The following is a 17,519-nucleotide window of genomic DNA, read 5'->3' on the forward strand; positions in this document are numbered from 1 at the left end:
TGAGCACAAAACAAGAACATAAGTTAGGCCCTTAGCACAGTGGTTGGTGCCCGGGCAGCAGCCAGCAGAACCAGTATTCCATCTACTATATAGCCTCCAATCCCACTTCCTCCTTCCACACTTCCTCATATACCCAACCTAAACTCTTCCCCCAGCAGCACAGTGATCTTTTGAAAACACAATTAGAACTGTTAATCTTCTACTGCAAACTCTTCCATGGTCTCTTACGGTTAGCCCAGAACATGGTCTGCGAGTCTCCTGTCCACCTCTCCTCTGACTCAGGTTTCTGGTCACCTTTAGTACTCTTGGCCTCTCCTTCTTCTGGAACATTCTTCCCTGACCCTGCAAGACCCAGCTAGAGTGTTATTTCCTCAAAGAAGCCCTCCCCGAGCACCCCTTCCTGCCTAGCACTAATTCCCAACCTGTAACTGCATTAGCGTTCAAGACTCCACTAGAATGCAGCACCTCAAAGCCACTTAGCCCAGCACCAGCCAAGCCCACAAAGGATAGGGGTACATTGTTATCCCCCTTGGGATTCACCTCAAGCCATGTTCAGGTGCTTTGGAGATTAAACTGGTTTGGCGGCCTTCCTGTGGAACCTGACCACCACTGCTCCAAGCTCCAGCTCCGTAAGGTAAGGCCTGTTCACCTGATCACACACAAACACTGCACGCCAAGCCTGAAGGTCCAAAACGTTTTTATTCTCGTTCTGTCTTAGGTGCTCTAGTTTTGCAAGCATGAATAAATGGAATCAACAATAATTCTCTCCCTAAATGTCTTTCATTAAAAGGTGCCACTTACAGTTTCCTGTTTTTCCTAAAAAGAGTGTGATTTGAGAGTAACCTAAAAAGAGGCTTGAGGATTGCAGTCACATCGGGGTTAATCACTGTGTCTCCTGCCAATTCCTCTCACTGAGCAGTGAAAGGCCGCAGGCAGTTATAAATAGCAGCCCTGAAGCTCTGTCCTTCCAACAGGGAGAAAGAACTTGGCAACCAGGAGAGACATGAGGGTGAGGTGGGCAAAGAATCCTTAGCCCAGTCTCTGCCCCCGCTGGGACATGTGACCCTCAGGAATGCTGCGAGACCCGGCAGAGGAAGGAGACAGCTCGCCACCTTCCCCTCAAACTCCTGCATCCAAACCCAAGAGGGCCTGGGAAAGTCTGTTGGTTCACCCTGGAGTGCCCCCAGCAGCAAAAAGGGGAGCCAGGGAGCAGGAACAAACATTCTCCAGGGTACCTCCCTCTGAGGAACTCCCAGAGCGGGACCCCGACTCTCAGCCAGTAACATGGCACAGAGAATAGGGGATTCCTTCCCCTTGGAGTGGTCTTTCATCTTCCTTGGTTCACAGGACAGTCTCCCGGATGACACCAATAAGGCTGTGTGGCCGCTCGGCCTCTGCTCTCGAGGGTCTCCTCTCCACTCTCGGCCTCCCTGCCGGGACGAAGGTGCTCAGGTCACCACAGCTCCGCAGGTGCAGCAGGCCAGGCTGTCTCCGAGAGGGCAGCGTGTGGACCCTGGAAGTGCTGGGCTGCGGTGGGGCCATTATCTTTGAGAGAATAAGGAGAGGGTGGGAGAGGCTAAGCTTCACCAGATGAGGCCCACTGACCTGTGTTCTGTAACTATCCTTGTATTTTTAAATTTTTTTAATGCTGCATCGCAATTACACATAATAGTGGGACTCAAGCCATGTTCATACATGCACATAATTTGATCAGTCTCATTCCCCAGCATCTTCCCTTACCTTCCCCTCCTCCCTCCTCTATCCACTTACCGTACTCTACTACTCGCTTCAATTATTATTTCAGTTGGTGCATTATGTTTATATATTTGCATGCATTGTGGTCTATTTACACATAGACATGGCATATTTGGTAGGTTTTTTCCCCCAGTACTGCCCCCTGCCCTCCCCTCCTCCTTCCCTCTTAATCCATTCCTCTACTCTATTGGTCTTCATTCTATTTCATAGATCTCCCTTCTTTTAAATTTCTCCCCCCCACCAGGTTTTTAATCGCTTCCAAAAATAAGGGAAAGAAAAGGGGGTATCTTCCCAAAGTAGAACCTATTTGGAATTCTACAGATACTTTTAATATACTGGCTCTTTTCTAAAGTTCTTAAGAAATTCTCCAAACTTTCTACTGTTTTAACAGTAGACCCACCACACTCAATTGGTCAACTGCAATTTCTTGCTTTATATTTCACATTCTTCTCATCAGTTTTCTCCAACTTCCCTATAGTGTAAGCCAGAGATTCTCATTATTAGAAAGGTGGTGGGGTCAAGGAAGATGCTAGAGACATGAATGCCCACACGCAACCAATTCTGACAGTCTACAGGGCAGTTCAAGCATGGGTGTTTTTAACAAGGACACAGGTGAAATTTAGTTACCACTGGTCTGGTCAGATCATGAGTTAAAACGTCACCTAGGATCAATAATGCTCCGGGTGGATCTCACGACCCTTCAATAAACAAAATTTAGATGAGGCCAATGTATCTGGAAAAGCTATTTAAGAATGGTTCTGCAAGATCTGTTTTGCAATGGGTTTGAACGTATAATAATATCATCTAAAGATGGCAAAAATATGGGAAGTCCCTAATCCAGCTGGGACTGGAAGAGGAGGGCTGTCCAGTTAATGTAATTTTGGAGAATTATACAGACATGTCCATGGGACCTCTGATAACAGCACCACCTTGGGGGAACTCAGGAGCCACCACCTCCCATTGCACAATAACCATCCAGAGGACTTTGTTTCATTTGTACCATTCTGAGCCGGTAAGGTCATTAGGAGGTTAGTCTCCCAAAGACGGGATGTTAAATTTTGCTAACACTCTGAAATAATATTATATTTGTCTTGAAGGTCTGCCTTTGTTTCTTGATCAAGGAGAAAATTCTAACATTCATTAAATTTCACTGTGTTAAATGATATGTTTAGGAGAAGTGGTTTTTTTTTATACATTGAGGGGAATTAAAATGCACTCATTCTAGTGAGGGTAAAGAAAATGAAAGTGTGCAAGGCTAGGTTGAATCAGTGTCCCTTCTGTTGTCCTTGCCTGCCTTCTGGGAGGGGTGTGGCATCATGATAACTGACCTCTGGGGATCCAATTCTGGAAGGCCCCAGCATATGTCAGCCACAACAATCTCAGTACTTGAAATTTTAACCAGTCTAGGATTCAAGGACCTGGCAAACGTTTGTAATTATAAAACCTGGACAACTGTAAATGCCTGTTCTTTTTCCTCAGAGCTATCTCTCAGAGAGCAAGACTTTGAAGAAGTCTGAAGGATGCTCCAGCTCTTCCCCAACAGCAAAGGTTGGTGGCCTTCGAAAAGTAGTTCCAAATACTCCTGTTTATTGAGCTATTGGGGCTGGACTGAATGAAGGGAGCAGAGAATGACAACTAATGTAGGTCAGGGTTGCCAGGATGTAACTGTCTCCCCTACATAGGCTACGAAATGGAACCTGACCCAGAATCATTGACTTAACACTCTTTTAGAGAGCAAACCACAGCAGGGTCTGAAGTTCAAGTATCTCTTCCTGAAAGTAATCAGATCGTTCTTCTCCTCTGGGCCCCTGAGGGAGTAGGAGAGATTTTGACTTCCGGTTTCAATAAGAAGTGGAAGAACAGAGAAGAGAGCAAGAAGTGGGTGTATTCAAGCTACCTTAAATTTTTACCTAGAATCCTGGAAGCGGTAATTACCCTGAAAATCGTCCAAATTCAACTTGAGAAGTATTTGTTTGGTATTTAATGCTCAAAGGCGCTGAGCCAGGTCATACCAAGTGCTTCTGTGCACTGACCCACAGCAACAGGGTAAACATCTAAAAGTTAACAGTTTTTCAGATGCTGGAGAGGTTTTTACCAGGAGGCAATTCCACTAATTCAGAGGTCTGGGGGTTTAGACCACCATTTTATTTATCATTTTAATTCCCCTCAATATCACCTAGCCCAATCCTTCACTTTAGAGATGAGAAACCTGAGATCCAGAAGGATTATGTGCATACCCAATTTTACCATTTCCCTGAATTACTCCCACTTAGAAAACTGCCTGATACTTTTCAGTTGTGGACAGGAAAAAGTGTTTATTCCTTTAAGTCCTATTGGCTCATTTATCTTGCTAAGCAATTTGTGAGAATGTGAATCACTCCCAGAATCTTGCCAATATTAAGATTCACCTTAAGTCATCATTTTTGAAGGGTTGAGAAAACACTTCACATCAAGGGAAATCTTGAATTCAGGAACTCGAATGTTGTGAAGGATACTGTGTGCATCCTTTGCTTTTTCTAGGCCTGCTTCTGTGTCCCAGAAAACTGGGTTCTCTTCCCTTTGACCAAGAGCACCACAGAAAAGTCGCTGCATCTAGAAGGAAGCCTCTCCAGCTTCCTCTCTCCCCATCCCCTGATCTCCTATCCCCAGGTGCCTAGAGACAGGGGCCTGAACCTACTCTGCCCTGGGTGGGAAATCAGAGAGCTACTCAAGCTGCTATGGGAACCAGTTATCAGATTCATGCCCAATATCAATAACAAAACTACCTGTTCCAGGAAACTGGCACTTGTGATGGCTTCCTCCATGTGCTCTTCGTCAGACTTCAAAACAGATTTAATGTTTTCTACAAGTTCATGGATGTCTGGGGTCATACTGCAGGAAGATTGCTCCAGGAACCTGGCCACCAGCAGTTTGGTATCTATGTAAGACTTATAGTCTATCAAAGACCGTGGTCTGCATCTTGACGCTCTTGGTCTCAAGCCTCTTCTTAGAGTCACTGCGGCCAGATCCAGCCTCCTTTCGGTCTGTGTCGCAGCTTCACAGCTGAGCACTGGGGTGGCTGTGGGCAGATAAATAACATGTCCTCGTTGGCCAAGCCCCTTTGAACATAGGCCACAGAACTTAGCGCGGAAAGCATCTGACAAATGCCAATAGCCATGCACATCTTGCTTTTCATCTTACAGAAGGAAAAGGGGAGTGGGGACAACTATGGCACAAGCCAATTCCCTGAAGTGCATTTCCAACTGGACATGTCCCAAGACATTCAACTATGTCACATAAAGCACAATCCCCAAGGTAAAGACAGATGACAGAGAATAGAATCCAGAATGTAACCCATAGTGGAGCAAGTTCCATGGGGTATGGCAGATAGATGGGATGGATGAGCTAAGCAGAAAAACCATGGTTGACCAATGAATGAATATTCCAAGCAGGGAGGATGGAGGAGTCACTGACAGAAAAGAAGGGACTGAAAAGAAACAAGACTGTGTAGTGAATATAATGCTATGTTCACTTTGACTGTACCTTTGTCCTAAACATCCTCAAGGGCATTGTACTGACTTCTATTACCGATGTTCACACCATGGCTATGAGGTAGATCTATATGGCTATTACAGAAAATTAGGTGCAGAAAAAATTACACATCATTCTGAAAGTCAAATAGGGGCCTGGGAAATCCATTAGAGGCTCTAATTTGCATGGCTACCTGCATCATCAGCAAAGATGTAAAGACCAGCCAAATGCTACTGCACCATGAAGCATGTGAGGTGGAACAAAAGTCTGGTCTCCATGTGTCCAAAACCTAGCCAGCAGCCTTCAGTGTATATCAAACTGGCGACTTGAGTCTTGGAAGACCTGATACGTATTTAGTATTCAAGGAAGACAGGAAGCAGTGGAGAAGCAGTGGCGTGGAGAGGAGGTGGAGGAACAGGAGCATTCCCTTTCCTCTAAAGAAAGTAGACCCGAGGAGCCCTAAACTGGGGCTAGAGGTCATTCTCTCAGGCTGCCATTTGCATGTGACAGAGAGCAAAAGCCTTCCAGAAATACACACGAAACACACTCATGTGTGAGGACAGTCAGAATCTAACACTAGTTTGGTTGAAAGCGACCTAGTGCCTTCCCCAATGAAGCCATCCAATGGGTAATCATATGTCATCCTCACAGGGCTGAAGAATGGGAAGGGTTTCCGGAAAAATCTCCCTTAGCCATGTAAACAGCTGAGTTCTCATGGAAGCCTGCAGGTGGCCAGCTTGAGTCCTCAGCTCGCCAGGTAGGGTAAGGGAGACCCAAGTGGAGGCAGGTCTTGGAATCAGGGGCGAGGCTGCCCAGTCTGCTGGGTTGCAGAGGTACACTCAGGCCAGGCAACGGGACTTCTTCCCGCTCTGAAGCGGCTGCAGAAACAAGAGGAGTGTTTCCTGTGGCTCCCGCAAGGTCAGTCCAGAGCAGTGGAACAACTTGTGCTGTCAGAGGGACTGAACCCAGACTGCAAGGGCTCAGACAGGAGCTAAGAGACAGTTGTGTCAGAAGGTGTCCAGAGTTTAATTTTCACAGAGTTTGAGAAGAGCAAAGACCACCTACTAGAATTGTTCCCCAAAAGAAGTCCCTGCTAATGAAATCACACAACATTTTGATTTTATTTCTTTACCTCTTTACTTTTAAATATTTTTTCTACAGTAGTAAGCTATTTGGAGAATGTCTAAGTGTTCAGATATTCACCAAAAAGATCCATTTAAAAGTTTTTTTACATTATTCAAATAACATCTCTATTCAAGCAAAAGTTTAAATGGAGAGGGAGATTAAGTGTGGGAGTATGTTTCACTTTATCTAAAGTTCTTAAAACAAGGTTAGATTTCAATAATTCAATCTACTCCCACGCAGTAGAAAAGATAACAAACGTTTAATTATAGAAGGGGGAGGGTAAAAACAATATATCCCTATGACTTATTCCCACAGAATTATAAGCAACTAGAAATCAGAACTAGGTTTCCATAATTTTCTTCCTGTAGGACCAGTGTCATATGCAACAAAATACCTTTGATGCCAATGACTTCAAACACAAATTCTTTTCCATCCTTAAAAAAAGTGTCAGAAATAAATCCCAGTGTGCATACAGAATACCTATTTCCTCACAACTTCTTAGCCTCCTTCGAGATCCCACTTAAATTGCAGGTCCCTGGGCTGGCCAGAATCACCCGCTTCACCTGACATCTTTAGGCAAATAAGCACAGTGGACTGCAAAGAGATTGGGGGATGACATCACCTCTCTCCTCAGAATGGTGAAGGACAGGGTCACTCTTTGATCTTGTCCTTAGCGGTGGGAGGGTTCTCCAGTTTCTTGAGGGATGCTCTGGATGTGAGCTGGGAATTGCTGTGGGTGTGCTTTCTTCTCCAGGTGTGTTAGAAATGTCCCCACCTGATTTTTTTAAAGGAAAAAAAACAAATTATTTCACCATCTATAGTCTTGAAATTGTTAGGCAGGAAACACCTGTGAGCCCAAACCTGCCAGGGTGACAGTAGTATAGTTAATAACATTTACTTAGGCTGCTGGCCCAGTAAGTTTTTATTTCCTAGCTCTATGGGAAAACTGACTTCTCCAAACCACTCCAAAAACCAGAAAAAAAAAAAAAAAGTTAAGCCCAAGAGCAAAATAAAGAATGCATGCCAAAATGTCAGATTTTTTTTTCTTTTTGCTCAGAATCTTCTCCACTGAAGAATCCTGATATAGCTCTGAAAAGAGATTCAAGAGATTTTATCATTTCTAAATGTTCAGAATGAGTTTGCTTCCGTGGAAGGAACTACCTGCACAAGTGAGGGGCTGCCCCAAGCTGTAGACCAAAGCCTGGCAGAGGGACATCTGCATAATTCAGAGTTCACCCAGAGATGCGGAACTCCAGCATAGTCCAGTTAAGGAGCCAGTGGCTACTAAATCAGTCAGTAAAACCACTCAAGATTTGGATGACCTCTGCTCAGAAATAAAAGTACATCATTTGGGAACCTGATCTGCAGTTTGGAAAATATTTTTTAATGCAAGAATTACAAACACATTTAGGGTAACTGAATATTAATTCATAATTCTACTTCAGTTGGATGGAGGGCTGGGAGTGTAGTTAAAGCACATGCCTCACACGTACACACACACAAGGTAAACAGAAACCCAATCCAAATGGTACTGTTGAAAAATTACTTCTATCTAAAATAGCTAAAAGTTGATTCATTATTTATTACCATTTGCAATTTTGTCCTAGTGGACAATTCTTTGGGTCATTTAAAACCTCCCCAAAGAGAGAAAGCTATAAAAATGATATCATTAAATTACAAGGACAAATGTGAACTGACTCTAGTATTTACCATAGGACTAAAAGTCAGAATTCACTAAATGTTAAAGCAGCATGACCAGGGCACTAGGTTATAAATGACACAGTGCAATCCTACAACAAACCACCCTGCAATAAATGAAACCTTTATTCCTTCAAAGGACTTCAGCTTATTTTAATAGGAGAAAAGATAGGAAGGCCAAATTAAACTTTAATCTATTTCACAGGTTCCTGGAAATAGACCTGATTATTCATAAAAGATTCTAAGGATATCTTTTCTTTTTCTTTTCACAATTATGTCCCATTTACAAATACTAATAGTTGATAATATTTTTGCACCTGGAAAGAAGTATATAGGTTGACCCATTTTCTCCAAGAATACCTGACCTCCAACAAATCAGAAGACTCGTTGTTTTTCTACCATGTTTTCATGAACTGAATCATGACTTTGGGCAGTGGGAATGTGTCTATTACCTTGAGTCACTTGTGTGCAAACTGGTTCCAAAGGGCTCGCAGCAGCTTCTGATCCTTCTGGTATTTGGAATGAAGATCCCTGAATCACAGGAAAAGACAGGGTTATTTTGCTGATATTCAACTCACTGCTCATCCCCAGTGAACTCCTTAAAATGATGAGCAGGGCAGTCTCCCCTGAGAGAGCCATGTGGCCTGCTGACAGTCAATGTACAAAAGGCAGACACTCTGAACAGTACCTGCTCCTGGTCCATCTGGCTCACCACAGCTTCATATGGAGGTGGGGGGTCCAGGGGACAGAACACTTCCACACCTTTGATTCGAGCTCCGTAGATGTGTGGCAGTGGAATGATGTCAGGACCAACCATCCTAGGAAGAGCATCTTGGCATAAGGAATCATGTTCTACAGACTGGGCCTCAGACTGCAGTGGCTCCTGGACACAGGCCTCTGCCTCTAGACTATGGGGAAAACCACTTGCCCCTATCAGAGTCCAGGAGAGGGAGGTCAATCTGCATTGCTCCTGATGGAGCTCCCAGAGTTCCTAACAAGTGACCACACATCAAAGGCAACACCATCATGCTTTTAAGTCAAAAAGCAAACAATGATCCATAGAGACAGCAAACGGAGGAGTGGTTGCCAGAAACTGAGGGAGGGGAGGAGGGCGTGGCAAACTGGCGAAAGGTCTTGAGTTCATCTGTGTTATGAACACCAACAACGACCACAAAGCTATAACTAACTCAAGATTTCAGGAAAGGAATATATTTGAAGGTTCTCCCATTCAGCCAAAACAGACAGTGTGGATTTAGAGAAGGTGGACTGAAGAAGACAAATGTACCACATACCCTGTGGATTTATTAAAATGGTGGCTGCTGTTCTCTTGGTTTAATTTCTCCCTTGAAGCCCTTCCCTTCCCTAGTCCTGCAGGCCTTCACTGTTACCTCTCTCTTCTTCTTCATTATCTCCCACTTCTGCTCTTTAAGTGGGGAGGGCTGAGGATTCTTTAGTTATTAAAATTTATATTTCCAATATTTACCCATAAAAGTGTTATAACCCCCACACTTAATCATTTAAAAGTTATTAAACTACAGACTTTCTTTCCCAACTGACTTACTCCCACCCAAATAAAACTATATGCTTTTTCATCTTAAGTGCTGCCTAAATAATAGGGGTTTTTGTTTGTCTTGCACCATTGGTAAGGGATCACCAATAGCAAAATAAAAAACAAACACAAAAACACATGAGATTTCCTGCCCGTGTTTGTAGAAAATTCTACCAAAAAAAAAAAAAAAAAAGCCTCTGGTAATGAAGAATATGAATTTTAAAATAATTACTATAAAATACACAAAAAGGACAGAAAACCTATACTCTGATTATAGAGTATTACAGAATGAAAAAAAAAAGATAATAGGCAAAGTTCAATGTCTGCTCTTGAAAAATAAAAAGGTAAAAAAAAAAAAAAAACAAGAGATAATGAGAAGATAGATTCTGAGCCAGTTACATGCAGGGGACTGTTTTGGGGGGAGAAGTGCTCTCTGGATTTAAAATTGTTTCATTTATTCCTTGTGCCCATTTACAAAATAAAAAGGGAATGGGGAGTGTCAAAAAATGTGATATTCTTTTTTCCTAACAATAAAACACATGAAAATCTAGGATTTGGCAGAATGAGAAATGGGAGAACACTCCTCTCTCCTTTATATTTGTCTATCCATAAACAAGCATCTCATTCCCTGCCTGTCCTGAAAGCGGGGACAGCAGGGTCTAGGTGGACTCATCCAGTTTGAACAAAGGGCCAAGCATAAAGGGTCCTGGCCTGGGAGGGTTGGGAGGGTCCCAGCAAAGTCATCCTGCAGGAGATGTTCTCCCTGAGAAAAGGATTTGTGAGCAGGTCTCATCCAACTTCCCTCTCCAGCTGAAGCTGCATAAGAACCACATAAATGCTGAGCCACTTCCTGGATCTAACTGAAGATTCTTTTTGACTAAGGAACTAGGCAGGTTTTTTAATCAATGAGACCTAGAGACCCCTAGAGGGACGAGTCTTCAGTCCTCATTTGCATAACCCCATGCACCATCTTTCCAATCTTTACAAACCTTTGGCTTTCCCCCCTCAGCAAATGGCACATGCAGAGGGCTGCCATGTCCTCTGCGTAGGCAGTTACTGCCCCCAGCTTTGCATACCTGTTTTGTTAGCTCTCAAGGTCTTTCTTTGACATTTCCAACCCAGTGGTACCTACATGTTCAGAGAGGAACCCTTGCTGAGGGTCAAGAGGTCAGAGAAGTAGGCTTCCATTTTAGACCCTAAACTACAGCAAAATCTCTTCAGAAGGAAATTTGAAGGGAAGAGAAGATACAGTCTATGTAAGTAGAACACAAAATGAATGACTTTCTCAGTGATTACTGCATTGACTACAAAAGCCCCATTTATGGGAGATACTCTAGAGTTGATGCAGAAGGGAAGTTCCTTTCCTATCAAGCAACTTTTTACTTTACTTGCCTTGGGAAAACAAGGATTCGTGGGGGCAAAGGGGTCTGCTATACACTGGCAGGTTGCTTTTGCTCTACTCTGACGGCCTGTGGTGAGCTCAGGTTCCTGTTTGTGTCCAGTGCTTCTGGGTGATTTCAATGCATGACCAGGATTAAGCACCACTGCAGAAGGAAATGGACCCGGTGGTGGAGATTAAAGCCCTGCTCTATCTGGGAAAGTTAATCAGATTTTTATTAAGAATGAAGGTCTTTAGAAAACTGCTGCCAGATAAGATTAAGAGCTCAATGTTTCTCAAGAGTAGGACACATACTGAGAACATTTTAAAGCTCACAACTGATAACAGTAGAACACCACTGGTATGGCCTAAATGTGCCCCCCCAAATTCCTGTGTTGGAAACTTATTCCCCAACACAGCAGTGTTGGAGGTAGAGCCTCTGGAGAGTGGTTCAGGTCATGAGGGCAGAGCCTTCATGAATAGATTAATGCTGCAATAAAAGGGGCTCGCGGAAGGAGGTTCTCTTTTGTTCTTCTGCCATGTGAGGACACAATGTTCCTCCTCTCTGGAGGACACAGGAACAGAGTACCATCTTGGAACCAGAGATCAAACCTTTGAGCACCTTTATCTTGATAAGTTCTTCTATAACTGTAAGAATAAATGTCTATTCTTTATAAATTTCCAGGATATGTTACTCTGCTATGGTAGCACATACAGACTAAGAAAAGTAGTCTGAACTTTGGTTTTAAGAAAGTTTTTTTATGTCCATTATCTCTTAACTGCCCTCCCAGCAGCTGTGGGACAACACAGGTGAATGAAGAAACGGAGGCTCAGAAATGGAAAGAGACTAGTCCAGGGTCACCTGTAAAGACACTCCCAGAGTCAGGGCTCTTTCACGTTCATCATGAAGTCCCTAGGAAAACTGATCATGGGCCTGAAAATGAAGAGGTCACTCCAACAGATGACACAAAACATGCTCTACTCTATGCTATAAATAGGCCTTGGCAACTGACCCCAGGTTGATGCTGCAACCAAGGCACCTTTGACCAAGCGAAGACCTCCAGCTGTCCACGGAAACCTGCACCCTGTCACTTTGGCACATGGTGGCAGAACTGCTGCCTTTTTGATTCCTGGCACAAGCCAACTTCTAAGGATGGGGGACAGCCTGGAGTAGTAGAGTAGGGGTACACAGCCCTCTCCTCTACTTACAAATCAATTCACAAAGTAGATAGCCATCTTTGGACAGAAGCCTCAACTGCAATCAGACTTCTGTTTATGACAGTAACTTGAGAAGCCCTTTCTCAAGAAGATACCAAAGCCTGAAGTAGTTGTATTTATAGAAGTTAAATAAATAAATCTCTTCTGAGAGGGCTTACTACCTTACAGGATATAGATGGCCTCTTTGGTGCAAAAACTGTTGACATACCTGGCCATGGAAATATGGACAAAAACATTCCTGCATATCTTTGCCTACCTGCTTATAAGAATCACCAACTGAGGCTGAACAGCTAATATCTATAAAGTTGAGTTACACTGTGAATCTAGCAAATTCAGTCAAATTTAAAAATACCTTTGACAGAATACATATCTAAATATAAGTTCAATCATTTTAAAAGGAAAAGTATACTGCACTCTGATATTGCAGAAATGCACAAAATGAGGGTGTTTGCCCAGTGGCGATTTGATCCAGAACTCCAGGCATATATTCCAGACTGGGTGGGTCTTCTTTCTTACAAGGGTATTTTGCTTGAGTTCCCTGACCCCCAGTGACCTACCAATTTCTGGACATGGTAAAGCCCTTGGCGAGAAGCATGTCAGTCTTCTCCCAACTTGGATTTGACCAGAGGCTGTCTCAAGACTCAGAAGAACAATATAAAAATATACCCAGGTCCCCAAAATGTGTGGAATCCATACCGACAAACATCAAGATGGTGGAGCAGAAAAGAGAAAGGGAAAAAGAGAAAGCAAGGTGGGGAGACTGCAGGACATGTGCTGGACAGCAGGACTCCTGAAGCACATGAGTCACTCTCCCTTTCTGCCACTGCAGGAAATCAAATCTGTCTGTTGCCTCCTCTGAGGTCAACCAAGTGCTCACCCGCAAGCTCAGAGAGCCAGGATTCTTACTGAAGATGGCATCTCTCTTCCTAACGATGAAGCAACAGTCGTTTTCACTGTCCTCCAGCGTGCCCTCTGTAGAATTCCTGAAACTGGGCTACAGTTTTAGCAAATATGTCCAGTGGCACCCAAATAATCTGTGTTTTGTTGCTATAGCTCTTCAGCAACTGTATGTCTTGGTTCATTTCCTGCAAGACTATGGAAGCTACCCTGGCCCCTGAAGCTTAAAAATGCCAGAAGGCCACTCCCCAAAGAGAGGCTGAGCTATCCCACAGCTGCCCCAGGCCATCTGTCCACTCAGCTGACACCCTCTCCAGCTTGTGATCACTGCTGCCTCTGTCTGGGCAGGGAAGGGAGGGGGTTCAGGATTTTCTAGTAGGACAGGTCAGGAAGAGCATTAACAGTGCCTAGTGGGACCCATCTGAAAAGTCACATATAGCTGCCCTGAACTTTAGAAAATGTTTTTCCAATAACCACAAGCCTGGCACCAAAACGGTTTGTTAACTTCACATATACTACAGAAATTAAAAAGTTGAAATGCATGGCCCTCAGGATAACAAGTTCAAGATACTAGTCTTACTGCAAATTCAGAGGTTTTTCTTTGGGGCTTAAGTATAATAAATTCGCTTATTGTTTAAACTCAGCTTAAGGTCACTTCTTCCAGGAAGCCATTCCCATCTCACTATTCTAGGTTAGGCAGACCTCCTCCGTGCACCCCAAGTGTCTCTTTTGATCATAGTGTGATCCTTCAACACACATTCTAACGACCTAGGTGTATACTCCTTGATCGGAGGGGAGGAAGCAGGTCTAGCTCCTTTTGAATTTCAATAACCTAACACAGCAATGAGCAAGCAGCTAAGGATTGACTGTATGTTTGCTGCATGACTAAATGCGTTGTTCTTAAAGGTTCATTTCTAGAAGTCAGTAACAACCAGACAAATACAGGTAGCATTTCATTCTACAAATGATAATTCCAGATATTTGAAAAAAGATGGTCAAATTCTGAGCTGGAGTTTGAAAAAGAAAATAAGCAAGGTGTCTATTTTCCTAAACCAGGATAATGCAATTAATAATCAATCTTTTCTTAATGGCTGGGAAGAATTTCATGATTGTTGGGCCCTGCTGATGGTGTTATAATGAAACATCGATTTCGGCTAACTGGGAGCGTTTCCAGGGTAACAGCGACTTTCAATCATGTCAAATTACAGTTGTTATCTCCCTGGGTGTCAGTTTTCTCTAGGAAGCTAATTGAAATTGAAAAAGTATCTCTTTAGGTCAAGGTTTGACTTTTCTTCTGATTCATTGGGTTTTTCAGACAAAAGAGAAAAGAGACAATGAGAATTGAGAACCCTGACAAACAACACAATCCATCTATATCTCCAAGAAAAGTCAGAGTCTTGCTGTGACCTCTGGAGACTCAGTTTTCAAGACGGAGGACCCCACTGAGAACCGCAGCAGGACTTAGGGACCATACCTGCGGTTCATCCTCGGTGTGCACGAGTAAAAGGTGGCAAAGTAGGAAGGGGGAGGCACAGGCGGCACGAAGTCATCGGGGTCTGGAATGCGTCCGTGATCTTCCACGTCTTCTGCAGACATCTGGGATTCATCCTGATTAAAGGGCACTTTGGTGAGTCAGCACAAGGGCGAGGGGAGAAAAGCAATGGGTCACACCAAAGGGCGAGGGGCTGGCTCCATGGACTCGGCACCAAAAGCGCCTCGCATAGACTTACGATGCAGGATCGCCGGGTGGCAAAGATCTGCAGGTAGCGCAGGGCGGCGGCCACCAGGCAGACGGTGGTGGTCAGCGCGTTCAAGGCACACAGGGCAAAGAGGACTTTCTGAAACACGAAAAAAAAACATTGCTACGGAGCACCTGAGTGCAGACAGCCGCCATGCAGTGTTAAAACATATCTGAATCCTAAGCACAACATCCTGGGGAGACAAGGGCCCTGAAAAGACAAGTGTGAGATGGGTCTGGCTCCCGGAAGTCACCAAAATTAAGGCCGGCTGTTATTATGACCCTCCTGCAAGAGTGTGCACTTTTTAATCTTTAAAACTCATCTCAGAAGCTGTCTGTCTCAAAAAGACCTGGTATGATGATGTTACAGTTGGCCCTCTGTATCCTTGGGTTCCACATCTGCAGATTCAACCAACTGAAGATAGAAAATATTCAGAAAAAAAAAAAAAAGGACTGACCATGCAGACTTTTTTCTTGCCATCATGCCCTAAACAGTACAATAACTATATAATATTTACATTGCATTAGGCATAGAAAATAATCTAGAGATGATTTGAAGAATGCAAGAGGATATGTGTAGATTCTATGCAACTGATATGCTGTTTTATGTAATGGTCTTGGACATCACACATTTTGGTGTCCTCAGGGGTCCTGGAGCCAACCCCCCATCAATACCAAAGGATGCTTGCTTTCTGCAAGCACCAGAATGCTATCTAGAAACACACCTTCCAATGGAGTAGCAAAGTTATTTTCTGAAATTGGTGTTCCCTAGGATGTGATTCCCAGCCTCCCACCAGGACAGCATGGGCTGCTTAATTTGTGGCCACTTATTGTATTTCAGAAGCAATTGGCAGTGCTGCTCCAAGCACCCAATTAGGGCACAGCAGGGGCCAAGGCAACCAGAGCATAAACAGGACTTCTTTCCTCTGAGCACAGCAGCAAAGGCAATTCCAAAAGTTTCTTTTGCCACAGTCCTGGCTCCTGCGTGGGGCTTTCCCCAAGTTAAGGCCTGGCTCAGAAAGTTTGGCAGTGACTCAGCCATCAAATATGTAGAAGCCAAAGAAAGCAGGCCATTTTTACATCCACTAAACCCAGGGCTGGCAGCTTCCAACAGTTATCTTGCTCTGCTTAGAGATTCCTCCTCACAACAAAAATAAAACCAAAACAAAGATCTGCAGTAAACAATCCAAACAACAAATCAGGTTCACCAACTGATTTTGTCACTCACTGAACTGAATTTTTATATCCAATTCCCTAACAACGATTAATTTTGTATTTCTCTTTGACTGAGATAAATTGTTATTTATTTTTAAGTTTTCTTTTTCATATTGTAGTTGTTACCTATTAAATGAGATAATGAATTTCTCCATTATTGTCTGGCCTACCTCTCTTCTTAGTCCATGTGTCACAGAACAGCAACATCTGACAAAGCTCCATATCTCACTCATGCTAACCAATGAGCAGCAGAACAATGACAATGAGCTTGCAATTTAAAGTCTCTGCTAAAAGTTACACCACGCATGCACGGGCACACATATATGTATAGTTAGGCTTCTTTCCATTTTTTGCTAACTTACAATTCTTCAACACACAGAAAGTTGTGTATTCAAAAATTTTAAATTCATAATTTAAAGAAACAATAATCTGTGGTTCTTTCCATACTCAATTCTGCCTCTGAGTCACTAATGAAGAGGTTGCTCATATCTATGATCAGCAGCTTAATTATTTGAGGACAGTGACAGGATAGGAACATTTCGAGTAACATTGCCTTCATTAAGGGCACAATGGTATATTTCTTGGTGAGGCTGGAACATGTTCAACATACCTTAAGGAGAAGATGAACAGCACTACAAGGCTGAACTGGAAAGAGTTTCAAGGCATTTTCTTTGTCTGTGCATTTGGCTGGTTGAAATTCTTCACAACAGAAGCAAATCTTACCTTCACCTAAATCCACCTTAATGGAAAAGAGGTAGAACAATAATTTAATTATGAACTAAAATCACTCTCTTGCTGGACCACAAAACATCAGTCCTACAGAATGCGATATAACATAATTAGGCAGTACCTGCATTAGTCAGAATAGGCAAAGGTATGCTACAGTAATAACCAAAACCAAAATTTCAGTGGCTTAACCAACAAAGGTTAGTTTTCATACATGATACAAGTTCACAGCTGATCAGCAAGGGGATCTACTTAACATATCCCTTGGGGACTCAGACCAATGGAACATCCACCATCTCCATGGCATGGCATGAATGACATGCTGTACAGATAGAGAGCACATGATCAATGGCACACTGGCACTTAAAATAGGATCACCAGATAAAATATAGGATGCCCAATTAAATTTGAATTCAGACAAACAATAATTTTTTTAAATATAAGTATGTCCCAAATATTGCCTGAGGCATACTTATACTAAAAAAAATTAACAGTTTATCCAATTAAATTATTCAAATTTAATTGGGCATCCTATATTTTTACTTATTAAATACAGCAACCCTACTTTAATACTTCCTCCTTTGAATAATACTCATCATTTTAACTCATAATTTTATTGCCAAAGCAAATCACATGGTCTCATCTAACTCCAAGAAGGTACGAAGTCCAATCCACCATATATGTGAAACAAGCATATAGTATATCAAACT

At 43.0% G+C, this 17,519-nt stretch overlaps 1 protein-coding gene across 2 annotated transcripts in view; it reads right to left on the reverse strand.

The window, feature by feature from the left end:
* Positions 1 to 680: 680 nt before the first annotated feature.
* Entrep1 (endosomal transmembrane epsin interactor 1) overlaps positions 681 to 17,519 on the reverse strand; it is a 60,960-nt gene continuing 44,121 nt past the window's right edge. Inside the window, exons 4-11 of one of the 2 annotated variants that reach the window (XM_026389256.2) lie at positions 16,694 to 16,822; positions 14,861 to 14,968; positions 14,605 to 14,738; positions 8,777 to 8,906; positions 8,541 to 8,619; positions 7,013 to 7,165; positions 4,521 to 4,813; positions 681 to 1,545 (exon numbers count right to left, since the gene is read on the reverse strand). In XM_026389256.2, the coding sequence (XP_026245041.2) occupies positions 1,342 to 1,545; positions 4,521 to 4,813; positions 7,013 to 7,165; positions 8,541 to 8,619; positions 8,777 to 8,906; positions 14,605 to 14,738; positions 14,861 to 14,968; positions 16,694 to 16,822 (1,230 nt within the window). In that variant the 3' untranslated portion in view covers positions 681 to 1,341. Of the gene's footprint in view, positions 1,546 to 4,520; positions 4,814 to 5,914; positions 6,144 to 7,012; positions 7,166 to 8,540; positions 8,620 to 8,776; positions 8,907 to 14,604; positions 14,739 to 14,860; positions 14,969 to 16,693; positions 16,823 to 17,519 lie in introns of those variants that run through there. The other variant, XM_026389258.2, reaches the window with a different exon arrangement.

This window comes from Urocitellus parryii, chromosome 4 (genome assembly GCF_045843805.1).
Source record: "Urocitellus parryii isolate mUroPar1 chromosome 4, mUroPar1.hap1, whole genome shotgun sequence".
Taxonomy (NCBI): Eukaryota; Metazoa; Chordata; class Mammalia; order Rodentia; family Sciuridae; genus Urocitellus; species Urocitellus parryii.